A 27,297-nucleotide genomic window follows, 5' to 3' on the forward strand; every position below is an offset into this window, starting at 1 on the left:
ATCCAGTGCTCAGAGCTCTCCCTCAGGGACCCCAAGGACCCCAAAGGAAGGAGGCCCGAGGCTGCCTTAAGGAGTTGGGCCTGAGGGAACTGTGGCCTGAGGGCTCAGGGCTCCTTAGGCTAAATGCATTGTGGGAGGGCAGGTATGAGGGGCCTCTAGTGAGTCCTCTGGTCAGGGAGGTGTCCCCTATCCTCAAGTCTCCTTTTCTCTCTATATGGTTGGCAGGAGCTAAGGTGAAGGCAGAGACCCTGCTCAGGCTCCCTCTGATCCCACCCTTCCATTCACACAGCTTGGCTTGGGAGGTGGAACCAGGTCTAGGCCCAGCAGTGGTCTAGGGCTTTTTGGGGCCCACTGACAGGGAATTTCTGGTGACCACGTTCTCCTGGGGACATCCACAGTCTCTTGGACAGGACTGTGGGCCTGACAAGAGGGGAGAGAGCCAGAGCGTGAACGTGAGAGAGCGCACAGTGGGGAGAAGAGGCCAAGGAGACCCAGGCCAAAGAGCAGTGTGGTGGTCAGTTTGCCAGGAGACGGTCACCCCGCGACCTGGGGCATACAGGGTGGTTAGTTGTATGTGGAATGGTGGGGGCCGAAGTCAGCTGGACACAAAATGGTAAAGGCCAGACTTGGTGGTTCTCTTGGAGAATTCTAGAAAGCCAGTAGGCCCTGGGGAGCTGCTAAAGCAGAGACGAAGGAGTGATTTTTGGGGGGTTCTTTTTGGTGCTGGGAGTTGAACCCAGACCCTACATATGTGAGGCGTTTGTGCCAACACTCACCTATGTCCCTGGCCAAGACTTATTTATTTTAGAGTAGTTCTAAGTTCACAGTGAAATGAAGTGGAAGAAGGTCCTTAGGCCTTTCACATACCTCCTGCCCCTACATACCCATAGCCTCCCCCTTATCAGCACAGCTCGGTAGAGTGGTCCAGCCGCTCCCATTCATGAACCTGCAGTGACACATCTTAATCGCCCGAGTTGGCCACTTGGGTTCTCCCTGGTTATGGTCCATTCTGTGGCTTTGGATAATTGTATGGATCTGCCATTAGAGTGTCATTCAGATTCATCCCCATCACCATCCTAAACATTCTCTGTGCAGGAAGAGGCATTTTGGTTTGGGGGTTACACCTGGCAGTAGGGGTAACTTCTGGTGGTGCCAGGGATCCAACCTGGAAAGACAAATGCCCTACATGCCGTACTGTCACTCCAGCCCCCAAAGAGGTGTCCTGAGCAGAGAGGAGACTGAATTGGCTGGGTTTGGGGTTGTGGTGAGTCAGAAGTCTCCAGTGGAGAGTGAGGGACAGAACAAGGCTCCAGGGGAGGCCAGACAGGAAGGAAGCAGAGCACAGAATGGTGGAAATTCAGTCACGCCGTGGACACTGCACATAGTTTGGAAGTTGTGGGCTCGTTAGCCTGGGAGGGTTGGGAGGTGAGACTTATTGGTGCTCTCCACCAATGGTGCTTGCTCTGGCCCCTGCCAGACCAATATTGGCAGATCTAGAGGGGAAGGGTCTGTGTGGGTGTGAGCACTGGCGAAGGTGGCTGGCACCTTCTGGGAAGCCCATGGCCCCTCTGCTGCAGAGACCTGAGGGAGGAAGCGTGAAGCAGGGGTGAGCTATAGTTCAGGCTCGGCCTTCTGGCCCTACACTCTGCTGCCTTCTTCCCTGAGCATTTCCAGGGGATCAGCCAAAGCCCCTGCCAGCATCTTGTTTCTCTGGGATGCTGGATATCACCTCTCTGCCACTTTCTGCCACTCACGCTCCTCTAGGCCAGAGGCTGACTCAGGGCATGGAGGCCAACAGTGGAAACTCAGTGACACTTGGGTGGGACAGGACAAACTAAGACTTGAGTTTTAGGTGACTTGATCTAAGTCTATGCTCTAGGCTATTCCCCGACCTCAGAGATACTCCTGGTCCCCACTCTGGGCTGCACTAAGACAGTGGTCTAGCAAAATAGGACTTCTATAGATCAGGTGATGATCCATATATCCCACATCCAAATCCAAATAACTAGAACCTGTCTTAGCATTTGACATAGGGCTTTAGTCCTGGAACTCTACCCAGGGCTGGGTACTCAGTTGAGCGGGGGCTAATCACCAAAGGAGGCTGGAAAGTGAAGTGGGAATGAAACAAGTATTAAAAAGAAAATTTGGAACTGAGCTTACCAAGGCAGGAAGATGAGGTGGGGGTTCAGGGTGAGGATGGGGAATGCAGTGGTGGAGGGTGTGGTGTGTTGGAATGTTGTGTTCATGAAATACTATCATTAACAGCATTGTAAAACATGGTGCATGCAGTTAAAACATTTTTAATTTTAAAATATCGGGTGGCAGGGGTAGAGTAATAGTACAATGGGCAGGGCGCTTGTATTGCATGTGGCCAGACTGGGTTTGATCTCCAGCATTCCAAACAGTCCCCTGAGCCCACCAAGAGTGAATCCTGAGTACAAAGCAGGAGTAAGCCTTGAACATTGCTGGGTATAGGCCAAAAATCTATTTTGGGGGAAAAAAGAGAGATAACTCAGTAGGATGAGCAGGTGCTTTGCATGCAGAAGGCCTAGGTCTGATCTCCAGTACTGTATGGTCCCTCAGGCACAGAGTTGGGAGTAGTCCCTGAATACTGGTGGGTGTATTCCCTAAACCAAAACCAAAACCTAACCAAATAAGTTAAAACACCAGCAAGATAAGATTTTTCACAGATATCTTGCATGTACAGGACATGGGTTCTATTCTTAGCATACCAACACACTGAAAAAAAAAGGTAAAAAGAATTTGGGGTTTTGCAATGTCAGGGATATTAAAACCAGGGCTCACACAGACAGCCCAAGCACTCTACCACAGAGCTAGATCCCTGGCCAAAAAGAATCTTTCAGATGCTTAGAAGGGGAGAGAAAAAAAAAAGACACATTCCAAGGCTGGAGAGATAGTACAGCAGTGAGTAGAGCCCCTGCTTGCTGGCAGCTGGCCTGGATTCAATCCCTGATATTCATATGGTTTCCCAAGTACTCAAGTACTGCCAGGAGTGATTCCTGAGAGCAGAGCCAGGAGTAACCCCTGAGCATTGTTGGGTGTGGCCCCCAAACCAAAAACCAAAGAGCAAACAAAAGAAAGAAGGAAGAAAGGAAGGAAAGAAGGAAGGAAGGGATAGAGAGAAAGAAAGAAAGAAAGAAAGAAAGAAAGAGAGAGAAGGAAGAAAGAAAGAAAGAAAGAAAGAAAGAAAGAGAAAGAAGGAAGAAAGAAGGAAGGAAGGAAGAAAGGAAGAAAGAAAGAAGGAAGAAAGAAGAAAGGAAGAAAGAAAGAAAGAAAGAGAAAGAAGGAAGAAAGAAGGAAGGAAGGAAGAAAGGAAGAAAGAAAGGAAGAAAGAAAGAAAGGAAGGAAGGAAGGAAGGAAGGAAGGACGGAAGGAAGAAAGGAAGAAAGGAAGGAAGAAAGAAAGAAGGAAGAAAGAAGGAAGAAAGAAGAAAGGAAGAAAAGAAGGAAGGAAGGAAGGAAGGAAGAAAGAAAGAAAGAAAGAAAGAAAGAAAGAAAGAAAGAAAGAAATAAATTGATTTCTAGGATTTAGCTGCTTTGGTTCTTTTCTGGGAGAAGGAAATCAGATTTCCTTCTCCCAGAAAACTAGGGAGGAAATCAGGGTGGCGGCAAGTAAGAGGTACCTGGGTCCCTCAAGCCTGGACTTCTCCTTCCTGAGGCCTGGGTTCCAGGCCAGGGTCTGAGCAGGGCCTCCTTTTGCCAGCATGTCACAGGCCACACAGTGCGGGGTCCTCCTTAGAGCCCTTGCCTGCATCCTGCCTCCCCTCTAGAGAGACTTGGGCAGAGCTAGGAATGTGCTTCCTTACATACAAGTGAATCACAACACCTTCAAGTTCCCAGGCCTTATGGTCTGGGGCCCTGTTCAAGGCAACTGAACCCTGATGGATAGGTTCAGGGGCTTACAGGAATGGGAGAGGGGCATTTTGGCCCCTGAAAAGGCTGAATTCTTCCTGGAGAACAGGAAGGGACTTATGCTGGGGTCTATGACCAGGACCATTCCTGTGGCTAAGAGGGCCAGGCAAAAGCAAAGCATGAGACCAGCGAAAGGCCTGGTGCCAGCTAGCCTGTGTCTAATGGACAAATCTGTCCCCAGGGCAGCTCCAAAGGGAGTATACTCCATATGTTTCCACAATTTGTCTGAACTCACCTGGCACAGTCTCTGCTGGATGCCATTCTGGTGTCCTTGTCATCGTCTGTCTCCTCCTCCATCTCCCCACAGCAGCCCTGCCCTTCTCTAGGGGGCCTGGGGCTGCCCCATTACATGCTCCCTACTGCCAGGTGCTGGTCCCCTTCTCTAGAGATGATGAGAAGTATCTGGGGGTGCTCTGCCCTGGGAGAGCCCAGCCAATAGTCCCTCTGGGGAAGCAGAGGCATTGCATAAACACCCCCAAATGGAAGAATACAGGTGCCTGCCCCACTTTTTTGAAATTAAACAGAGTGATGGGGGGGATGGAGAGAGACAGGGATACAGCAGGCCGAGTGTGATGTTCATTTGGGGGTGAATGCAATGCTTACTGTAGAAGTCTTGCTGTTTTGTGTGTGTGTGTGTGTGTGTGTGTGTGTGTGTGTGTGTGTGTGTGTGTGTGTGTGGTTGAAGATGTCTGTAATAAATGTCAGGTTGCACAAGCCTAAACGTGAAGTAGCTCAGTCAGGCCTCTGGAGACCCCTCCTCCTGGGAAGCATTTTCTTTGTCATCTTTTGTGCTGCTCAACCCCTGAAATCCAAGGAAACCACCTACACTTGTCATTAGTAGGAGCGTGTAATGGTAGTGTGGGGGGATAAAAAAAGATGCGTATTTGAGGCCGGAGAGAGAGTACAGCAAGTAGGGCATTGACCTTGCATTCAGCCAACCTGGATTCGGTCCCTGGCATCCCATATGGTCCCCCAAGCACAGCCAATGGTGATTCCTGAGCGCAGAGCCAGGAGTAAGCCCTGAGCACTGCTGAGTGTGCCCCACCTCCCAAAAATCATGATCATTTGAAGGAGCACCAAGTCGTTCTAAGCTGCCTTTATAGGAACCAGAAGAATGGTCTGGACTCTGCTAACCTGATGATGGAACTTCCTGGCAACCCGGGGGCTTGTTTCTCCAATGTTCTTGCTTTGGCTTAGCAGACTCAGGGATGGGGATGTTGCCCTGGGTTTTAGAAGGCATCATAGCTCTGGGGGCTCAGATGGCGGGTCTGTGGAACTTGGCAAGGATGCTCCTGGGTCTGCACTTATCCCTGGTTATTCGTCACAGATGGTTCCTGGGTCCTCCATGGCACCCATCTGTAAATGTTCTGGAGGCTGAGCCAGCGGGTGTCCTGGGGGATGGGAATTCCCTGTGAGGAACCTGGCAGGAGATGTCTGTCCATGCTCAGGAGCCCAGGGCCTGGCCAAAGGCCCACCCAGGCTTGGCACCCAGGGTTGGGATTTCCCTTGGTCCTCTTTGGGCTCTTTCTAGGATGGTCCCCAGGCCTTGGCTAGAAGTTGCCTCCTGTCAGTATGAGACACTGTCCTTGTCCTTGGGTCCTAGCCAGAAGGGTGGCTGGATGTACCCAGAGAAGTCAGGAGGGGGGGCTGGTGGGTGTGTTGGGTGGAAGATTCCATCACAGTGGCTACTTGATGGGGTGCCCCCAGAGGCTCTCCTTTCTCTGATGCCCCTGGGGAGGGACCCACATGACTTGGAGTTAGGGGTTCCACATTTGATATTCCATGATCAGGTCCTAAAGTCATCAAGGTGTCAGAGGGTGCGGGTTGTGGGAGCCAGAATCTTCCTGACACGCCATGAGACATCTTTAGGGGTGGGGCTTCATCACTCTCTTCGTCATGGGGGGGGGTATCTATCAAGTCTCTCAAGCTCTTTTAGGTGATGTTTCTAAGTCATCCCAAAGTTTGCATTTCCTGTACTATCACTGTAGGTGGGATGACCCCAGGCTTTCATGGTGCTATGGCTGGGGCTTGGGTGTGGAGACTCTGGCCTCGTGCACATCATTAGTCTTGAAGCCGAGACATTTGGGGCATCTGAGGCTTTCTTGGTATTGCAGGGGATGCAGGAGAGAGGGCGATCCATGGCATTGTGGACACAGAGGGATGGGCTCCCTCCATGGGGTCACAAAGGCACAAGGTTTGGGAACTAGGTCTCATACTGACACATCCCTGTCTGGAGGAATGGAACCGACCCCTGAGTGCTGAGCCGGGCCCCATGCACAGCAGCTGCTAGGGTGATGGGTCTGGGTCCTCGGGTCCTCAAGCACTCAGCACTTGCATGAGAATTGGGGAGAGATCCTTTGTTCTGCCTGCTGAATTGGCAGTCCCTCAGAGCGGGGTAGAGCCTGAATCTCCCTCCCCTGGGATCCTGGAAAGTATGCCCTGGGATTTCAGGGTGCAGGGATCATAGTAGGTGAACTGGTGTAAGGGACCCAAAGTAAAAAGGGTCACCATGAAAGCCCCCCCCACTCGAAGAGGTCCAGTAACAGGAGTTGTCTCTTACGTATACATAATCCAGAGTGATAGATTCTCTTTTTTTATCCTTATTTTTAATTTTTTCTTTTGAATTAATTTTTATTCATTCATTTATTTATTTATTTTATTTTTGGGTCACACCGGTGATGCACAGGGGTTTTTCCTGGCTCATGCACTCAGGAATTACTCCTGGCAGTGCTCAGGGGATCATATGGGATGTTGGGATTCGAACCCGGGTTGGCCACGTGCAAGACAAATACCCTACCCACTGTGCTATTGCCCCAGTCCCGAATTTTTTTTAGAGCATTACAAAGCCATTCATGATTGGGTTTCAGTCATACAGTATTCCAACACCCATCCCTCCACCAGTGTACATTTCCCAGCACTGGTGTCCCCAGGTTCCTTCCCATCACCACCAACCCCCCTCCCTCCGAGCACTATATTCTTTTGTCTAGCTGTGTCCAGAAGCCAAGCCCTCCTCAGTCAGGGGCCTGGTTGTCCTCCTTTGGGCCCTCCAGTCACCCAACATGCAGGGAGAGCAGGAGGTGAATGGCGCTAGGTTGAATGTGCCTTGCTCCCAGTCATTTCTCCATCTCCCAGTCCAAAGGCTCAGGGTTAGAGCACCGGGAAATGGGGCTGCTGAGGGCCAGCAGGAGAGCCGAGCTCGGTTGGCCACTGGTACTGGCCATTGTGAGTAAGATGCAAAGCGGCCGCAGGCCTCCACTGCCTGCTCCCAGGCCCCACTGCGGACCAGCCCATCCTCCTCACGTTCACCCCGTCGATCTGCTTCTCTCCCCAGATCACTCCAGGCAGCAAGGCAGCCCAGTCCCAGCTGAGCCAGGGTGACATGGTGGTGGCGATTGACGGTGTTAACACGGACACCATGACCCACTTGGAGGCCCAGAACAAGATCAAGTCTGCCAGCTACAACCTGAGTCTCACCTTGCAAAAGTAGGTGGGAGCTCTCCGGAGAGGGGGTGTGTGGGCCGAGTTAGGGGGTCCTCAGGGGCCTAAGAGCCACCCCCCCAGCAGCAGATCCATGGCCCGGCCTATGTGACAGGACCACGCAGGGAAGCCAGGACAATCCCTGAACCAGAGGAAGGGCCAGGCCCAATCGGCTGTGCCCTTGCCACGTTGCTGCCTCATTTTCCTGACGAGAGAGAAGCACAGGGCTGCGGGCTGCTGGGTCTGGAAGCCAGGGTCTTCCGCTTCCTCCTGCCCAGGCAGCTCTCAGTGACCTGGCAGAAGGGCCCTGGCTGTGTCATGCCCAAGAGTTTTGAGTTTTTTCCATCCTGGTCCTGTCCAGGGCCTTCCTGGAGTCCCTCAGGTTGGGGGGTGTTCAGTGGGCCTGGGACTGACCCTTAGGCCTGTTCCCCCAGCTCTCTGTTCTATTCCCCTGACACCAGTCCTGATCCCGGGGGCAACTGCCCTCATGTGGTTCTAATTCTGCTTTCTCTAGGTCCAAGCGTCCCGTCCCCATCTCAACGGCGCCGCCCCCAATGCAGTCCCCTATGCCGGTGATACCACACCAGAAGGTAGGTGCCAACTGCTGCAGGCTCCACTCGTGGTGGTTCATGGAATTAGGCCCCTGTCTCCTGCCTAGACCCTGGCAGGCACAGTCAATGCCATCTGTCCCATCCTGCTCCTGCCAACCCCGGGCAGGTGAGTCAGGCCTTTGAGACCCTGTGAAATCTAATGTGGAACTGCCTGTCTGTCATGGCAGCCACTGGGACCTGTGTCTGGGCCAGCAGGATACGTGTTCAGGCAACGACTGTCTCAGGAGAGGAATCAGTCAGGTGGGGACAAGCATCCAGAAAGCTGTGACCTTCATCTTTTTTTTTTTTCTTTTTGGGTCACACCCGGCAATGCACAGGGGTTATTCTGGCTCTGCACTCAGGAATTACTCCTGGCGGTGCTCAGGGGACCATATGGGATGATGGGAATCGAACTCAGGTTGGCCGTGTACAAGGCAAATGCCCTACCCGCTGTGCTATCACTCCAGCCCCTGTGACCTTCATCTTCTTGAGGGAGGTAGAGGAAGGGGGAGATGCGCTAGAGAGCTGGTCCAAGGCAGGGAGGGGCCTCTGACTGAGGACCCTTCCCCTGATCGCCCACTGGCCACCCATCTAGGGTTGGGGGACAGCGGCAAGCCTGGCCACAATTCTGGCCACATACCCACAACCCCTTCCCACTGCAGCACTGTAGCCCTGTGCTCCCGTTGTTCATCCACTTGCTCAAGCGGGCACCAGTAACGCCTCTATCGTGAGACTTGTTACTGTGTTTGGCATATCGAATACGCCACAGGGAGCTTGCCAGGCTCTGCCGTGTGGGTGGGATACTCTCGGTAGCTTGCCGGATTCTCCAAGAGGGGTGGGGGACTCGAACCTGGGTCGGCCGCGTGCAAGGCAAAAGCTCCAGCCCAACCCCTTCCCAGCCGTTCAAGGGACTTGACTCGAAGCATGGGAGGCCCACCCCCCACCTTTTGAAAGAACTCCATCCCATCCCTCCCCGCATGTTATCACACTGAGCCCTCCCTGTCCATGGGCAGTGAGTGATGGGCAGAGGAAGAGCAGAGGGGGAGAGGCTGGGATGGGGCTGGACTGGGAGACAGGAGGTGGGCAAAGAGCTACTTCTCAGCACCAGGGCCGGAGCAATAGTAGAACAGCAGGGCACATGCCATTCCTGGGGTTCCATTCCCAGCCTCATGTACGGTCCTGTAGGCACCGCCAGCGGTGATCCGTGAGCTCAGAGCCAGGAGTCACCCTGGAGCACAGCCAGGGGTGGCACCCAGAGGAAACCCAAACAAACCAACCCTCCGTGCCCTCCTTCCTCAGTTTCCCCTAATGCTCCTCTGCCTGTCTGCCGCCAGTTGGGGCGAGGGGGCTCTCTCACTGACCACGTGGGAGGCAACTCAGTAAGGAGTCAGAGGCTGGGCGGTCCCGCCTCCATTCAGGGGGAGGGGGAACAGATGGAGGGCAGCCGGGCTCGATCCCTCCCCGAGACCTCCTCCCGCTCTCTAGCCTTGCAGACAGGCTGGCTCAGCTTGGCTTCCTACGCGGGGCTTTGCCTTTCATGCAGGTGGACGCCAGCCTCGAACCCCAGAGCCTCGGGCCTGCCCCATCTTCCTGACCAAACCTTTCTCTTCCAGATGCCCCCGTGGGGACCCTCCTGTGTCCTGTGCCGCGGGCAGCAGGCTCCCCTCACTTTCAGATCCACCCCAGGACTCGGACGCTGGTGGCCTCTAACTCCTCTTTTCTCTCTCCCCTGCATGGTGCCCACCTTTGGCCAGGACCCTGCTCTGGACGTGAACGGCAGCCTGATGGCGCCCAGCCCTGACCCCGAGACGGGCGCCAGCCTGGGCAGCCTCAGCGCCCCGGAGCTCGGGCAGAACCTTAGCTCCTCCTTCTCCCAGACCTCCGGCTTCTCTTCACACACGGAGGCCTCTGAACATGGGCCTCCTCGGGGCAGCCCAGGGGCCACGAGCAGCCCAGAAGGGGCCTCGGACTCACCCAGCCCGAGAGTGCCCCTGGGCCCGAGGCAGCCGAGGCAGTATAACAACCCCATTGGCCTGTACTCGGCAGAGACCCTGAGGGAGATGGCTCAGATGTATCAGATGAGCCTCCGAGGGAAGGCCTCGGGTGCCGGACTCCTAGGAGGGTAGGTAACCGTGCACAGCACTGCTCTGTGCAGGTGGGCTGGGCCGCCTGGGTCCTCAGTGCTCAAGTGCTCAGAGCCAGGAGCTGACTTCCAGCCAGCCAGCCAGCCAGCCAGCCGCAGGGTGCAGAAACTGAAAACACTGATTCTGGTGACATGTACCATGAGTTGGGTGTAACACGGCTTTACTGCACTTGGAATGACGTATTGGGTTCTGCACCAGGGGAAACTGAGGCTGAGAGAGGCTTGATCAAGGACCAGAGGCCCAGCTGCTAAATGGCCCGATGCCAGAGACGTTGACTCCCTAGGACAGGACAAAGCCACAGGAGCTCTGGAGCAAGGCTGGTCTCTGTCCCCTAGGGAGCCCTGAGGCAGGAGCAGAGAAGGCAAGTTCTCTAGGTCTGGGAAGTAGTCTGGGAAGGCCGCTTGGAGGAAGGAGCTCCTGAGCTGTGCAGAGAGATTTGGTAATGGTGGCAAAGAAGGGGCTTGCAGACAGATCTGGGCAGGGAGAGCCAGCAGGACTCTAGAAGCACAACACATCCATTTTGTCTACCCTCCACCCCCAGCCCCACAACTTGAGATCTAGCTGGTGGGACTCAAGAGTTGAAAGAACCCAGAGCTAATAGGCTGGAGAGATGAAACAGGGGTTTAAGCGCTTGCACGGCACATGGTCTGCTTCAGTTCAATCACTGGCACTGAATAGGGTCCCCCAAGTACTGCCAGAGGTGATCCTTGAGCAAGAACCCCTGAGCACCACTGGGTGTGACTCTAAAACCAAAAACCAAAAAAAAAAAAGGAACCGAGAGTGGAGGTGTCATGAAGGTACCGAGGGGAGGCTGAGAGGCAACTTCTGTCTGTCGTGTGCATTGGTCCATGGGCCTGCGTGCTAGAGAGAGTGCAGGCTGGGTCCAAGGACATGGCCCTGTGGGGAGAGGCCCTCCTCTGCACATGGGCCTGCCTTGGGAGGACTGGGAGGGCTGAAAGACTGAGCCCGAGCTTGGCACTGAGCACCCTTGATAGGTGTATGAACTCATCACTTAGTACTTGCTATTGTCCTCTGCGCCCGGAGTCATAGAGCTCTTGTCATGCACCGTGTCACCATGCCCACATCCTTCGTTTGTCTGTTGTTGAAGTCCCAGTGCCCCGCTGACAGCCCACCCGCCGCTCCTGCCAGCTCACTGCTGCTCTGGCCCTGTCTAGGGTCCCGAGTGAGGTGAGCCTCGAGCAAGCCAAGGTTTAGCACCTAGAGCAAGGTGGCAAAGCCATATACTTAGGCTTTTCCCGGGGAGGAGTTTCTGCCAGCATGAGTAGAAAGTGGCAGGGTGCAAACAGCTGTCGGGCAGGGATGCAAGCCTCTGAGAGTCTCCCCTGCAGCCGTGGGAATGCCAGTGAGCCCCCAGTCGAGGCAAGGCCCCACTACCAGTCCACAGACATTATCTTAACGATTCTCTTCAGAGGTGGGCCTTGTCTCTTCCGCTTTACCACAGCAGAAAAGACTCTCAGCGAGAGCGAGTCACACAGCTAGTGAGCTTATGAGGGGCGCTGACTCCTTTCTGCACAGAGATAAAGATCTGTCCACCTGCCACCTTGCCTTGACTTCCAAGGTGCCCTCCTGTGGGCCTGGACTTCACAGAGCCTGACAGGGGCCAAACAACTGGCTGATGCTCAGGGCTGTGGGCCCAGTAGTCTCCAAGGATAGAAGAGGCCTCAGGGAAGAAGGCGGGAGGGGCGTAGGCACTTATCTAAAGCGAAGGCAGCGCAGTGGTTAAGGCTTGCCTTGCATGCAGCCAAACTCGGTTTGTTTCCTGGTACTGCAGGCTCCTTGAGCACAGCTGGGGCCTACTCACAGCCACAGAGCTGAGAGTAGCTCCCTGAATATGGCTGGGTATGGCCGGATTTGGTCCAACCCCTTTCTTCCCCCTCAAAAAACATAAAAATAGAGGCCAGGGATGCAAGTAGGACACTTGTCTTTTGTGTGTGAAGCTCTGAGTTTGCCCCCCAAAAAGCCCCCAAAACAGTAATGTAAGTAAAATGTGATCTGCTGTCCCTGAGAAATGCCACTGGGTCTGGGGCGGGAGTTTGGGGGTCTGTCTGAGACCCCTGCTGGGCTGAGACACCCCCTCCCCCTTCCCACACCTGCAATGCGTGTCTAGTTGCCCACGGCCAACAGGAGGGCAAACGCTGTTGTGCCATTAATAAGCCTGGAGGGCCTTACACTCAGGATTCTGTCTAGTCTGCATGACCCATCTGGATGAGGGGCACCACCTTCTCAATTTTATGAATGAGGAAACTGAGGCTGAGACAGGTGGGTCATTTGTCCAAATTAGGAAGAAGAGGACCAAGAACATTTTCCGGGGTTAAGGGCTGAGCGCATGTGTGGTGTAAGGAGGCCCGAGTTCCATCTCCCACTGAGTGCAGGAGTAACCGCTGAGCAGTGTTTGAGCACTGCCCAAAGAGCACAGAGCTGGAGTAGTCCCTGAGCACTACTAGGTGTTTCCATTCCACACCCCTACCCCTCAAGTTTTATTTTTTATTTTAATTTAATTTAGTTAGCTGTCAAACTCAGGGATTCTCATGTGCCCTCCCACCTGAGTCAAATCCCTGCCCACAGTCAAGAGTTTAACCTTCTTCTAACTGGCTCCAAAAGGAAGCGCTCTTCGTACTTTGTCTTTCTCTCCGGGTCGTTTGCAACATCAGTCTTTGGCCTGTCTTGGGTGGAAGGCACCGCATAGTCCCCTGAGCACCACATAGTCCCCTGAGCACTGCCCAAAGAGCACAGAGCTGGAGTAGTCCCTGAGCACTACTAGGTGTTTCTCTCCATTCCACACCCCCATCCCTCAAGTTTTATTTTTTTATTTTAATTTAATTAATTGATTTTTTGGTGTTTGAGCCACATCCAAAAATGCTCAGGGGTTACTCCTGCACTCAGGAATTACTCCTGGCAGTGCTCAAGGGGACCATAGAGGATGTCCAGGGATCAAATCTGGGTCGGCTGCACCCTACCTGCTGTACTATGTAGGTACTTCTCCCTTCTCCCACGATAAAAAAAATAGATATTTTTAGAAATTACTTTTCTAAGGGCCATATTCAGTGGTGCTGGGTGGGCCGGTGGCTAGGGCCATTCCCGGTGATACTCTGGCCCTGTGACCCTTGAATCCTGAGGTACTTGGGGACCATCAGGCTAAAGTCAGCAATGTTTGGGGAGCCATGCTGTGCTAGCTATCAAACTCAGGGATTCTCATGTGCCGTCCCACTTGGGTCAAATCCATGCCCATAGTCAAGAGTTTAACCTTCTTCTAACTGGCACCAAAAGGAAGCGCTCTCCGTACTTTCTCTTTCTCTCTGGGTTGTTTGCAACGTGAGTCCTTGGCCTGTCTTGCGTGGAAGGCAGAGGAGCGGGTGGGTGGAGGTGCAGCTGGAAAGGAGCCTCCCTACAGCTCCTCTTCTCCTTGTTCTCTTTGGGGCTGGCCTGGCCCTGTAGGGAGCATCCCCGAGCATCCCCCAGGCGGTAGGTGCAAGGGCCTCTGGATAGGTCTTAATCTCTGGCTCCCCCATCCCCAGCTGGCTCCAGGTGGTCTGACAGGCTGAGCTAGAACAGGATTCAATGCCAAAAAAGGTGGTGGTTGCCCAGCAGGACAGGGCTGACCCTAGGGGTCAACACTGCCCTTCACATGGACACTAGGCTGGTTCTGCCAGAGCCGACCCCACAGCTGTCAGCACCCTCCAAAAATGGAGAAGGAATGGCCCTTTCCTAATATAGCTCGGCTGGCGGCTATTTTGAGCCCCTAAGGACAGAGGGAACGTTAGTTATCAGCTCGGAGACTTGGGACTGAGCACCAGCACTTAGGGCTGGGGGCAGGGGAGGTGGGGGGTGTGGGGGGTGTCTTGGCTTTGTTCCGGTGGCCTGGGGTCAAGAGCTTGGCTTAGTCAGATCTGGAAAGTGGCAAAGTTGGGGCCCAGGGTCACTACCTCGGCATTCTTTGTCCCTTGGGATCCTGATCAGGCTGTGGGGAGTCTGCCTCACTGCTTTTCAGGGAGAGTATTGCTGGCGCGGCTTCCCCTAGGAGCTGATGCCCCTGGACACTCTCTTTTTCCTTTTTTGCTTTTTGGGTCACACCTAGTGACGCACAGGGCTTACTCCTGGCTCTGCACTCAGGAGTTACTCCTGGCGGTGCTCAGGGGACCCTATGGGATGCTGGGAATCAAACCCAGGTCAGCCGCGTGCAAGGCAAATGCTCTACCCACTATGCTATCTCTCCAGCGCCCCCTCCCGGACACTCTCAGGCATGAGGTGTGTGGAGGAGAGACCCAGGGGGTTCTTTGGGGGTGAGCAACTAGGCTTCCTGGGCTGGGTGCTCCCCTACAATAAGCTTACGGCCCACACTCCTCGTGTACCTCCTCAAGTCCTTCATCCAGCCTCTGGGCCTCGAAGAGTAATAATGGTGGGGACAGCAGAGACCCGGCACACTCGTGTCCCAGAAGGAGTGGCCTGGGTCACCTACCTGCTTTGGGAGAGAGCAATCTCGGGAGATGCCAGCTACACTACTAACAGACATTCCAGCAACTCCTGTTCAGAGAGCAGATGGAGTTAAATCAAAGGCGAGTCCGGTGGCCTGGTGGTGGCACCATAAGGGCCTGAGCTACAGCCGCAACTTCCTCTCCCGGGGTCTTCGGCAAGGCTGCGTTGTGGGGATTCAAGTTCATAGTATGTGCGCACAGGTGAAGATGCACAAGAAAACTTCTTTCCTGATATTGGGTCCCGGGGCCTCGCCAAGGGAACCGCTGCCGTCAGCTTCTTGTGCCCAAACTGAGGTCCTGACTACAGCTCTTCCCTACCACCCTCTCTCTGGACCCTCCTCTCTCCGTTGCGTGCCTGTCCTGGCTGGCTCTGCCTGGGCAAGTGGCCAGCCTGAGGCTGGTCCCCAAGCGCTCACCGTCCCCTCCGTCCTCCTCTGCAGAAGCCTGACTCTGACAGCTCTGTCTTTGCTCTTTCTCTTCTTCCCAGGTGGTAGCCAACTCTCCAGCCAAGTTAGTATCCGAGGAAAGCATGCGTGTGCGCTTGCGTGCCAAGCCCAGCATGCGTCCGCGCGCGCCGCGCGCGTCTGTCTGGGCTGCGTGTGTCTGCGCCGGCATGTGTTCCTGTGTGCATGGGAGCACGGGGGTGCATTTGTGTCCCCGAGTGCGCCTTGCATGGGTGTGAAGCTGCGAGGATGGAGTGGCGCGTGGGGGAGGGGTGCGGGGGCGTTCTGTCGGATGCGCCTGCCCGCTGGGGTTGGGATGCAGGTCCTGCTCTTTCAGAAGCCAAACGGGTTCTGGAGGGTGGGGGTCCGGGAGCGTGAACTGCGCCAGGTTCGGTGTTTGCCTGAAGACTGCTGCGGGGGGGGGGGGGGGGGGGGGGCTGCGCCTGACCTTGTCTTTGACTGGGGAGCTCGCCTGCTAATTGGAGGGGGGAAACTCTGGATGGGCAGCGCCTAGCGGGCACACAACTGGCCTCTGGGGGAGACTGAGCAGCCTGAAGCCTGCTTTGAAAGAAGAAACACATGCACTCAAGCGGCCGGAGAAGCAGAGAGCCCGTGTCTGCCTGCAGAGCCTCTTCTCAGAGAAACCTCCTTCAGAATCCCTTTGGGTGGACAGGGAGGGGCCCACGGCGCTGCTTTTTGCCTTTGGGGCATCCTGGTCTCTGCTTGGGCTGCGGATACCGCTTACATGTGGCCCAGCTTCTGTCCCTCATGACCCCCGACTCCCCACTCCCCAGTTGGTCTCTGTCTCTGCTGCGTGATGAGAGAGCTTTCAGTGCCTGGCGAGCCCCTGCTGAACCCTGGAGGTAGCAAGGCTGAGCCGGGCACCCGGAGAACGATCTGGGGAGGCCAGCAAGGCCTGGGCAGCAAAGAGGAACAAAGCTTTGGGGAGAGTGCAGGGCTTTATTCTTTTTCCAACTGTCCTGCCGTCCAGGGAGGAGGGGGAGGGGTTTGTGGAGCCTCTCTGGGGTCAGGTTCTGAGACATCTCTCTCGACACGTCCACACCGCCTGCCCTGGTCTTGGCCCGCAATGTAATGCCACCTGTTGCCTTCCTTTTCTCCTTCCACCCCCATCCTGCACCCCCTCACCCCACCCCATGTCCCTTCCCCCAGCGCGGACTACCAGGAACGCTTCAACCCCAACGCCCTGAAGGACTCAGCCCTGTCGACCCACAAGCCCATCGAGGTGAAAGGGCTGGGCGGCAAGGCCACCATCATCCACGCGCAGTACAATACGCCCATCAGCATGTACTCGCAGGACGCCATCATGGATGCCATTGCCGGCCAGGCCCAGGCCCAGGGCAGTGACTTCAGTGGGTAAGCGCCAGAGGCCCAGGCCGTCGGAGACTTCTGGCTCCTTTCTTTCCTTGCCCCGAGCTGCTGGGGGCTCAGCTCACAGCTTTGCCCCGGGCCCTCCAGAGCACATGATGTGCTCTCTCCAGAACCAACCTCAGGGTCCCTTTATTAAGAAGGATGGAGAAATGCAGAACCCGGTGGTTTCCCCAAGTGCTTTTCCCAGCCCCTGCATTTCCCCTGGCTTAGAAAGTGACTTCTTCAGGAGGAATCCTGACAGTCAGGATGCCTCCTGGTTACCCTGTCTTCTCACAATGAGGCTAGCTATTACTGGAGGTGGGGAAGATGGTTCATGCTTCCAAAGACAGTTCAAACGGAACTGGGTTTCTTGCTTGGGAATCAGCCTCGAGACCAGGCATTTGCCTGCGTTTGGCAGCTGGATTCTTCAAAGCCTCGGGAGCACCCTGACTTGGGCATCTCCTGTTTGCCCCCAGGGAAGCCCAATAGTGGTGACATTTAGGACGTCCTTGGTTCCTGGAATTTCTGTTATTGAAGTGGAGAAACTTGAGCGCTGGGAAATCGAGAATGAAACTGCTAATGATGCAGATATTAATGGGGATCTCTCTCTTCCTTGCAGTCTTTCTATGTCCCTCATTCTGTCTGTCTCCATCTCTTTCTTGTCCTTTTTTCTTTCTTTCTCTTTCTTTTTCTTTTTTCTTTCTTTTTTCTTTCTTTCTTTCTATTTTCCTTTCCTTTGTTCTTTGTTCTTTTCTTGTCTCTTGTTTATTTTCTTCTGTCTCTCTTTTTCTTCTATTTCTTTCTCTCTCTCTCTTTCTTGCTGTCTTCATCTTTCTCTCTTTCTTTATCTTTTTATGTGTCTCCTTCTGTTTCTGATCACCCTTACACACACACACACACACACACACACACACACACACACTCGCAGCCTCTGTTTTTACTTGAGGATATCTCTAATGTTTCAGAGAACATTAATGACTTTCGGAACTGACGCGGGAACTTCTTGGGAACCTCTTGTCCCTGTCAGGATCTCCAACCAAGAAATCTTAAAATGATGATTATACTTCTTTTCTGAAGCTTAAAACAAAACAGAACAAAAACAAAACCCAAAACACTGTGGCTGGGTAAAGGGACTTACAAAATCCCAGAAAATGCTTACCTCGTGTTTTGCCTTTCCAGAACCCCACCCAGTGGGTATCACGTAAGCACAGGTTATAAGGGGGACGCTCTGAACCCCTGGACAGCCAGAACCTTCCAGAACTGCAGCGCATCTCCAGGGCCACACGGGGGCAGAAATTGCTTGCCCTAGGGCCTCGACTTTCAATCTGGTCAGACACTAGGCTGCAGCTTCACAGAACCCTTGACAGGGGTGACTGAGTTCTTTCCACCGTTCAAAGCACAAAATATGATCGCGCATGTTTAAAAACACCATTCTTAGCTCATGCCTACCCAGAAAAATAAGGCCGCCTAAACCAGAGCGCTCACAGGGATTTCCTGTTCATATTTATTGGCCATGTGTGTCCTTGGCAGTCACCCCCAAAGGGGAGTCGAGTGGAAAATAATGAAAGATCGCTCTGTGCTAACCCTAGTTCCTGCGCACCAGAGACTGTTCTTACATGGCTTTACCACCAGGGCCTCTGCGATTTCAATTTTTTCTTTTTTTTTTTTTGCTTTCTGGGTCACACATGGCGATGCACAGGGGTTACTCCTAGGTCATGCACTCAGGAATTACTCCTGGCGGTGCTCGGGGGACCATATGGGATGCTGGGGATCAAACCCGGGTCGGCCGCGTGCAAGGCAAACGCCCTACCCGCTGTACTATCGCTCCAGCCCCGATTTCGATTTTTTTTTAACACGGCGCAAATGAATCTAACCGAGGCTTCTCAGGGGACCTTTCCTATCTCTGTGCCCTCCTTTGCCTTGCCTTTCCCTTGCAGCCTAGGCAGCAAATTTATTCCCTTCCTTCTAACTCAGCCGTGCTGGGCTGTTCCAGCCATGGTGCCCGGGGGTCAGAGCGCCCCCTCTCCGCCTGACGGTGCTTCGTTTCTGCTGTTAATTTCCACTGTTCCTTCCTCGCTGACAATATTTCTTTTTCTCTCTTCTTCCTCTCTCCATCCCACCCCCATAACTCACTTCTGGCCCTAACCCCGCTTCCCCGTGTGTACGCCACCCCTCTGCCACCCCCTGATGGACATGCGCCCTCTGCTGGGCTTTCCTCTGCTTGGCAGGGCGTCGCCTCTGGCGTAAGTAGATCCACAGTATCTGTTGCGTCGTCTGGCGTCTGTCTGGTGGTGGGATGGTGTCTGGGTGTAATAGGTGTGTCTGAAGACAGTGGTCATTGGCTCCGTCCACCATTCTTCCTCCCAGCCCCTTCTCAGGCAAGAGACACGCTCTCCTGACAATAAAGGCAAAAACTTAACCTTGGGGGGTTGACATCAGAAAATCTATGAACCCAGATGTCAGATTTGTGCCCCTCCTACTGTTCTTCCTTCAAGGCTGGAAAGCCAGGAGAGCCCTGTCTCGTGCTGGCCAGGCTGCGCTCAGGGCCTCTGCCCAGCCTATCCACACGTGCACAGCAAGGAATTTACCCTGGGCTGGTGTCATCCAGCGAGAAGAAGTGTCCAGAGGGGGGGGACTGCTGGGGGCCACGCCCCCAGAATCCTCATGAGAAATGAATCTGGAAGAGACAGTACCTGCCAGGCTCACCCGGGGGGCCCAAAGCTGGGTCTAATATGGGAACAGCATCCAAAGCAATGGGTGCGCACAGGTGGTCTATCTGGATATTGAGGTGGTTCTGGAGGATGCCACGCAGAGAGTGACTCCAAAGGCTGGCCACCGGCCCAGGGGAAAGGCAAGCCAGTCCCGTGCTCTTGGCCCTTATTCCCACTCCCTGAGCCCAGGAGTCCCACCCAGCAGCAGCTCCTTCCTTTGACTTTCATTCTCTGTTGTGGCAACAACACAAGGCCCTGCTCTTTGCGCGGTCTGGTGGGGAGGGAAGCCAGTGAGACGAATCCCAAGAATTGCACCCAGCAGCTGTCCTGGAAGGACGGGGAGCTCCTTAAGGCACACTCCAGGGAAACGGTGGCAGAGCCCTTGGACAGGAGCCCGAGGCCAGGCCTGGGCTTGGATCTACCACACCTAGTGTCCACACCCTAATCCTAGAAGACCAGGAGTCCTGGCTGGGACTTCTTGGGACCCAACTCACCCAGAGGCCCCTACATCCCCAGCTTCGGCCCTGGAAGCCTCAGCACCCCTTCGTGTCTCAGAAACGATCTCTCCCATGGGATCCCGGTGTCCCGCCACTCCCCTACCCCCTGCTCCCTGGGTGACTTCTATTTAGAGCCTGGACTCCCCTTGGGATCTGCTCCTCCTCACCATCTCATCCCTGTGGTTGGCTGTAGCACTCAGGAGAGTCACTCCCTGTCCCCTGCCTCCTCCTGCTCTCCGCCCATCCTGGACCAGACACACTCTCTGCAATCCCAAGAGAGCAGGCCAGTGTTCTGCCCAGCTCCCATTAGGAAGCAGAGGACCAGGAGGGCAAGCAGAGGCCACCAGAGCCGCAGACAGGGGCTGCTGGACATGACACACCTCTCTGGGCTAGGCCATTCCAGAGTGGCCTTCCTGAGCCCTGTCACTGCAGAGGCTCTGGCGGAAAGGACACAGAGCTGGGTCCCTGGAGGCTAGTTCTAGTTCAGCATGTTGTCTCTGCTACCTATTCTTACCTGCAGCTCAGGGGGTGGCCTATCCGGAAGAACCTCCGTTTTAGTATGTTAGGGGAGAGGGCTGGGGACACAAGATGTTACTGCTGTGAGCGACTTCTGCCTGGGGGTAGGGGTGGGGAATGGAGCCAAGGTGAGGGACAACCCGGAAGCTATTGATATATCCTTGCCTTGTGAAATACCTTGTCTGATCTGGTCTGAGGTATACTGGGCCCAGAGGTGTGAGCTGGGATGCAGTGAAGTTTTGATCACCTACCCTGTATTTGACCTCAGGAGTCAAAGGGACCATCTCTAGGGCCCCCTTTAGAGGCTGCACTGCCCTAGGACAGAAAGCCAGGAAGTTCCTTTAAACTCTGCTCCCAACAGCCCCAGGCCCTGTGCCTGCAGCTGACCCCCAGGCTGGGCTCCCTGGTCCCCACCAACTCCCCATAGCTGGCCTGATGTGGCTGAGCCCAGGCACTGCAGTCCTGGACAGGCCAGTCGGCCAGGGCAGCTTCCTGTCTAGATGCTTAGGTAAGAGGTAGCCAGGGATACCACAGGGGCTGTCCTCACTCAGGGCCCGGTCATGGAGGTTGGGTCCCATCTGCCGCCTCTTTCCTTAGCCCCTGGGGTGAGGAGATTTTTCTGACCTTACATTTGAATTAGTGGGAGAGGAGGGCTGGCTGACAGGAGCACCCCAAGCCCCGGCTCTCCTGGAGAGGGATCACTGCCTCGTGGTCCCCACCCTGAGCACTGAGGACCCAGACCAAGCCCTTGTCGGGTGGCAGTGGGTACAGCATGGTGGGCTTGGACAAATGGGGGCCACCAAGAAGTGTGGAGGTTGGAGGAGGGGGCAGGGAGGGACAGGAGTGGGGTAAACTCGGCCCTTTCCCACAAGCTCTCTCCACGCACAGGAGCCTTCCTGTGAAAGATCTGGCCGTAGATAGTGCCTCGCCCGTGTATCAGGCTGTGATCAAGAACCAGAACAAGCCTGAAGATGAGGCTGACGAGTGGGCCCGCCGTTCCTCCAACCTGCAGTCTCGCTCCTTCCGCATCCTGGCCCAGATGACGGGCACGGAGTTTAGTAAGTGCGGGCTGGGGGTGGCACCAAGGGGGCAGCTGTTTGCCCCCACTCCACGCAGGGCCCATAAACAGCTCGAGGCAAAAGCCCCCTGACCCAGTTCCCAAGATGAGCCGAGCTGTGATGGGTCAATGGGTCAGGGCGAGCCTGCTGAGCCCATTAGAGTCCCTTGGGCTCCTCTGGGGTGGTTCAGTTCTGCCCGGTTTCCTTTCTGCAGTGGGAAGCTGGTCTGCCACGGGGCTTGCAGGCCAACAGGCAACCCAAACTCTGAAGAGGCCCAAGGGCCACACGCTGACCACTCTTCCCAGTTTCCTCTTCTGTCCCATCTTCCTTGGGTCCCTGGCCTGCAGGCAACCTTCTACCACGGTTTAGGGTCACTGTTCAGTCCCCAGCGGGGACCCAATGCCTCGAGCTTGTCTTCCCTTCCGTTCCCATGATGCCTCCTGACCAGACACTTTCCACCCACAGTGCAAGACCCGGACGAGGAAGCCCTGCGAAGGTCAAGGTAAGTGCCTGGGCTTGGGCTCTGTGGCCCTTCTCTTCCCACCCCTCCCCGGGCAGTCCCTAGGTCCCATGACTCTCGGAAGGACCCTCTCAAGCTCCTGGTCCCTAGGGGATTCCAGCCAGCACTGGCTTGGGCCATTTGTCCCCAGGTCCGTGAAGGGCGTGTGGGTGCCTGGAGCTGTCTCTATCCTACCCCCAAGCCCAGGTGGCAATGAGTTGAGAACTCTGGGCTCTCCTGGCTGTGTTCCCAGCAGGGAGCAGCGCTGCTTTGGCCTTGGCTGGGCTGTTGAGAAGGAGGGCATCTCTCCCCATGAGGGCACCAGGCCAGCTGCCCTGCCAACCCGCAGGGCCTGTCGTGTGGGAGCGTGCAGGCGAGACCCTGGGGGAACAAGCACGCGGGGGAGCGTGCCGGGTATGGGCGCCTGAGCCCTGGCCTCCCCAGACCCCAATGAAGTGAAGTGTCAGCTCCCCTGGGCTTGAAGTCCCCCAGCTGCTGTAAGGAAGGTCATGTCCCAGCAAGGGAGGGGCTTATGCAGGGCCTGCTGTCTCGGTGCTGTTCCCTGGCCAGTCCCAGCTGTGGAACTCCAGCCGTGGGCGTGAGGAGAGAGCACGGGCCCGCTGCTCGCTGGGACTCACTAGGGCCAGGTGGTGAGGCGCGGCATTGGGTGACAGTTTATGCTTCCGCCAGTGGTCAAAGTCCCCTCAGCATGCACCTCCCAGGAGGCGGCCTGGCACCATCTCAGCCTCCATGTGAGACGCCTGAGCTCCGATACGTTTCTCCCCAGGGTGGGGGCTGGGCAGGGGGTGGTGCTGTATTTGCTCTCCAGTGCCTGGTGGCTACAGGACAGTGGGGAGGAGGTACCTGGGGTCAGCTCCAGTGGCCGTGGATTGTGTCTTGGAACCTGTGTCTTTAGTGATCCAAGTGTCTGTCACTCTTTGCCTGGGACCTCACACACACCACCCAGCTCTGCTGGTGATGCAGTGCATTTCCAGGACCAAGCCTGACCTCTGGGTGCCTGTGGCCCTGTCTCAGAGAGCCTGCAATGAGCTGATGATTGGTGGGGCTCACAAACCGTCTCTAGCTCTCTGGGGGGTGTGACTGAGCAGTGGCTTGGCTCTTATGCTAAACCCCACCCCCACTGCCGCCCAGACCGCCCGCCATCCTTCCAGCAGTTTCCGACCTGCATAGATGCTGAGAGTCTGCCAAAGACTTGCTAGCGGACTCTACCTCCCACAGCCCAAGAGCAGACAGCTGGCATCTCCGGGTTTCTTCTGTCAAACAAGCAGCAGAGGTGACCAGAAGCCCTTGCCTTTCTGGCCTCGCCACCCCTGCTGGACGAGTCGCAGCTCTTTCCCCTGCCCACTCACTCCAGGTGTGAATCTCACCCACCCTTCACTGTAGAAAGGCAGGAGGTCGTGGTGGAGGCAGAGAGCAGGGCACTGTGTCTTTTCTCATTCTCTTTCTCCCATCCTTGTGGTCTCTGCAGCATAAAGGAGGGGATTCTCCAGGCTTGCGGTGGGCCTTCCCTTTCTCCCCTTCCAGAAGCATCCTTTGGGGCTAGTTCTCCCTGGCCCTGTAGATATCTGGGGAATGTTGGTCCTCATGTGCTTCTTCTCCCCCAGCAGAAGGCGGGGCATCCTGGGATCTTGGGCTCCTGTGTACATCTTGGAGTCTCTGCTCCTGCTTCTGTTCCTACTGTGTTTCATGGGAGAGAAATCTAAAATGAGGACCCAGGAAGAAGTCTGAGCCAGCCTGAAAAAGCAGCTTTCCCTGATGGCACTACGCCACCATCAGTCGTGCCCCTCTGGGGTTTCTAGCTATGTAGTGGAGGTTCTTGGGGTAACCAGCACCCCTTCTACTCAGCAATGGGGTGGGTGTGCAAACTCCCTTTTCCCAGCTTTGTTTTCTGCAGGCCCTCCTCGTAGCCTCTCCCAATAGTGCTCAACATTCCCTGTGGCCCCAGGATGTGTGTGTGTGTGTGTGTGTGTGTGTGTGTGTGTGTGTTTCTATTTCAGTCAGGAAGAGCCATTCTGGGGTGTTCAGGGCCCACGCATATAATGTGTGCAGGGATCAGTTCTGGTTTCTTTCTATTTACAGCCTGTAGCTACTCCTGGCTCTGTGTTTGGGGTTCGCTCCCAGTGGTGTTGGAGAACCATATGGTGCTAGTCGAACTCTCTCTCACTTTTTTTTTTTTTTTGCTTTTTGGGTCACACCCGGCGATGCTCAGGGGTTACTCCTGGCTCTGCGCTCAGGAATTACTCCTGGCGGTGCTCAGGGGACCATATGGGATGCTGGGAATCGAACCAGGGTCGGCTGCGTGCAAGGCAAATGCCCTACCCGCTGTGCTATCGCTCCAGCCCCAAACTCTCTCTCTCTGGCCCCATCGATTCTGTGTGTGCTTAAAGCATCAAGTGGTAACTGTGGCCTCCCTGGTCCAGGGAACTTGCTCCTCAGGGAAGTACTGAGCCCCAAGTCCATTCGTTGGTATTGCTCTCCACCCCTTCCCCTGGTCAGAGAGAAACAGCTTTTGTGTGCTCCCAGTTGGTCCCTGACAGCAAGTCTGGGCTCCTCCCCCAGGCTGCCCACTGCACACTGCTTCCAAGTAGCTTTCTCCGGGAGAACCTGCTCTTCCAAACCATGTACATGGGTTCTGGGGTGCTCGTGCCAGCCACATTGGGGTGCTGTCGTCTGGTGAGTGTGGGAAGATTGGCGGGAGGGCCATGGTAGTGGCCTCAGGGAGCTGCGCCAGGTCAGGGCATGATTGACCTCAAGGGTAAAATCAGTCTGCAACGTGGCATGTCAGAGGATCCCTGGGACTCTCCCTGGCCCATCTCTGCTCCTTCCTCCTGGGGGGTCCTGAGCAGCTCCGCCCTGCCCTGCCCTCCCCTACTCTGCTCTCAGGCCCTCCCTCTCTGTATTTTGAAGCAGGGAAATGCCCCCCAAGGCTGCAGCACCCACCTGTTGGCCAGCCCAATGCAGAAACTAGTCTGTACGGCCCTTGTCCTTACAGTGGGGACAGAACAGGCCCCTGAGCGGCCAGGTGTCAGCTGTAGATGTGGCCAGGGGAGCCCAGGAGAGACTCTAGCACCTTAGCAAACTGTCCGTGTGGGTTGACACTATTCCCCGCTCCACCTGCATCCACCGAGCCCTGTACTAGTAGGTTCAGGTAATACAACACTCCCAGCCCCCACCAGAGATGGGGACTTCTCGTCTTCTCATGAGGTCTCCACTACTTCCCTTTGTCTTTGGGAAGGCATTCTGGGGTCCTGGTGGCCCTGAAGGCCAGATCCACGTTGGGGAGCCCTGGCAAGGTAGAAGTAGAAGCAAACCAGATTCCACCCTAGACCGGGATCAAATCTGTGAGAGGCACCTGGATCCCAGGCTTGCGTGTAGCCATCTAAAAAGACTCTTAGTGTATCATCCAGACCGCCTGCACCCCCGTACTGTCCCAGGATGTTTTCTTGTTTTGTTTTGGGTTTACACCTGGTGGTGCCTAGGACTACGCCTAGCATGGTTTGGGGAACCTGGGGTTCATGGGGATCAAACTCAGATCCTCCCTCATGTAAAACATGAGCTCCAGCCTATTGAGCCCCAGTGTCCCAGAATGCTGAGACCAGCCTTGATTCTTTTTTTTTTTTTAATTTTTATTAGTGAGACATCATGAGGTACAGTTGTAGACTTCCAAATTTTTGTGCTTGGGTTTCAATTATACAATGATGAAATACCCATCCCTCCACCAGTGCCCATTTCCCACCACTACGGATCCCAGTATCCCTCCCACCTCCTATCCCCCCCCATCCCACCCTGCCTCTGTGGCAGGGCATTCCCTTTTGTTCTCTCTCTCTCTCTCTCTCTCTCTCTTATTGGGTGTTGTGGTTTGCAAAAGTGGCAATGGGTGAGATTAGTACCAGGAATTTTACTCCATGGCTTGGAGGCCGACAGCCTTGATTCTTGTGAGCTCGCAGAGGGTAAGAGCTGCCTTTCATCCCTCCCATCGTCAACAAGTGTCAAAGCCACTGGCCAAGACTCTGTCTGGGGGCTCCCGTGGAACACAGGGATTGGCTGGTCTGTGTCCACCCCCCATCCCTCATGGCCAGCCTCCTGGGCAGGGGCCTTGTCCCAGCACGGGGCCCCTCCCACAGTGCGCCTCTGGGTCAGCAGCTGTCAGTAACAAAGCTTCCCTGTGTCTCATGGATTTTGAGTTCTGGGGTTCTGGAGAGACAGGATCTCCCCCTGGGTGTCACCTGAGTAGCCCTCCCAGATGTCCCAAGACTGCACCCCTCCTCTCTTACATGCCCTCCTCTCCTTGGATCTCTGGCTCGCGGTGACTTTCCAAGCAACTCCAACAGAATAGGCACCTTAGATTTGGAGGACGATCCCTCAGCCTGTCCTTGGCCATGGAGAACAAGCTGCAGGCCTGTCCTGGGTGGTGTCAGGGTTGTGGATGCTGCCGTGTGACCAGCGGGGCAGTGGGACCCTGCTGCGAACCTGCTGCTCCCCTCCCCAGCCTCAAAGGGGGCAGGGGCCAGGTCCCCGGCCGCGGTCACTATGTGTCTGTGTAGCTTCCGTCCGTTCATGCCATGCTCTTGGCTCTCTCCTAGTGTTTGGAAAGGCTGATCTGAACTAGTGGGTATCTCTTGTGTCTGTGGAAGGGCCCCTTTGTCAACAGAATCCTCCACAGGGACCCAATGCAGGCCACAGGGTGGTGAAGGGGAGGGAGTCTGGCCCCAGGGGAGTGGAAAGGCAGCTGGGGATAATGTGGGCACCCAGAAATATAAGACAAGCATGGCCCCATCCTGATTTTCAAAGACCAAAAGCTGATCATCTCAATTTTTATAAGCTGGCAATTCACTTACTTATGAAACAATTACTCTGGTGATCGCTACTGATATGTATAAGCCTGTGAAAAGTACTGCAGAGAGAGAGATCTCATGGTCCCTTTATCCCCCCCACCCCCAGTGTTTTCCTCTTGCCAAATGATATCATCCAGTGCCACAACCAGGAGTTGATACTGGGTTCAGCGAAGACCCAGAACATCCCCATCACCCTGAGGATGTGCCCGCAATGCCCTTCTATAACCCCCGCCCCTTCTTGCAGCCTCTGGTCTTGCAGCATTCTGTTCTGTTCTCTGCTTCTAGAATTGTCCATTCCAAAGTCTCCTATAGAGAGAACCGTACAGCACAGGACCTGGTGTAAATTGGCTCTTCTCACTCAGCCTGACTTGCTGGGATTCAGCCAAAGTTGTAGCGGGTACCGATGTCCCTTGCGTCTTTTGGTTGCTGACTTGGGGGTCCACAGTCTGGATTTAGCAATTCCTTTGTCAGATGTCTTCAAACATTGTCCAGGTTAAAGACCCCACGTGTATGCTGCAGTGCAGCTCCAGGCGACCCTGTTCGCTCTCCTGTTCTGGGTGGGAGAAGCCTTGCCCGCCGGCACAGTCTAGGATTCTGGCTTCTGTGGCCCAGGCCTGCTCCGTTCACTCTCTCGCCGACTTTTCTACCTTCCCGGCTGCTCCTTGCTAGCTTTGTCCTGTGCCCGGGGGCTGAGCAGGCCGTGTGCTGAGCCG

General features: G+C 55.2%; 1 protein-coding gene across 4 annotated transcripts in view; it reads left to right on the forward strand.

Moving 5' to 3' along the window:
• LDB3 (LIM domain binding 3) overlaps window positions 1-27,297 on the forward strand; it is a 72,885-nt gene that overhangs the window by 6,354 nt on the left and 39,234 nt on the right. For 3 of the 4 annotated variants that reach the window (XM_056130473.1, XM_056130472.1, XM_056130474.1), the window contains exons 3-7: window positions 7,264-7,415; window positions 7,924-7,999; window positions 9,754-10,121; window positions 21,060-21,229; window positions 21,695-21,731. In XM_056130473.1, the coding sequence (XP_055986448.1) occupies window positions 7,264-7,415; window positions 7,924-7,999; window positions 9,754-10,121; window positions 21,060-21,229; window positions 21,695-21,731 (803 nt within the window). Of the gene's footprint in view, window positions 1-7,263; window positions 7,416-7,923; window positions 8,000-9,753; window positions 10,122-16,249; window positions 16,454-21,059; window positions 21,230-21,694; window positions 21,732-27,297 lie in introns of all 4 variants that reach the window. The other variant, XM_056130475.1, reaches the window with a different exon arrangement.

Source organism: Sorex fumeus, unplaced genomic scaffold, assembly GCF_029834395.1.
Source record: "Sorex fumeus unplaced genomic scaffold, SorFum_2.1 ptg000078l, whole genome shotgun sequence".
Classification (NCBI taxonomy): domain Eukaryota; kingdom Metazoa; phylum Chordata; class Mammalia; order Eulipotyphla; family Soricidae; genus Sorex; species Sorex fumeus.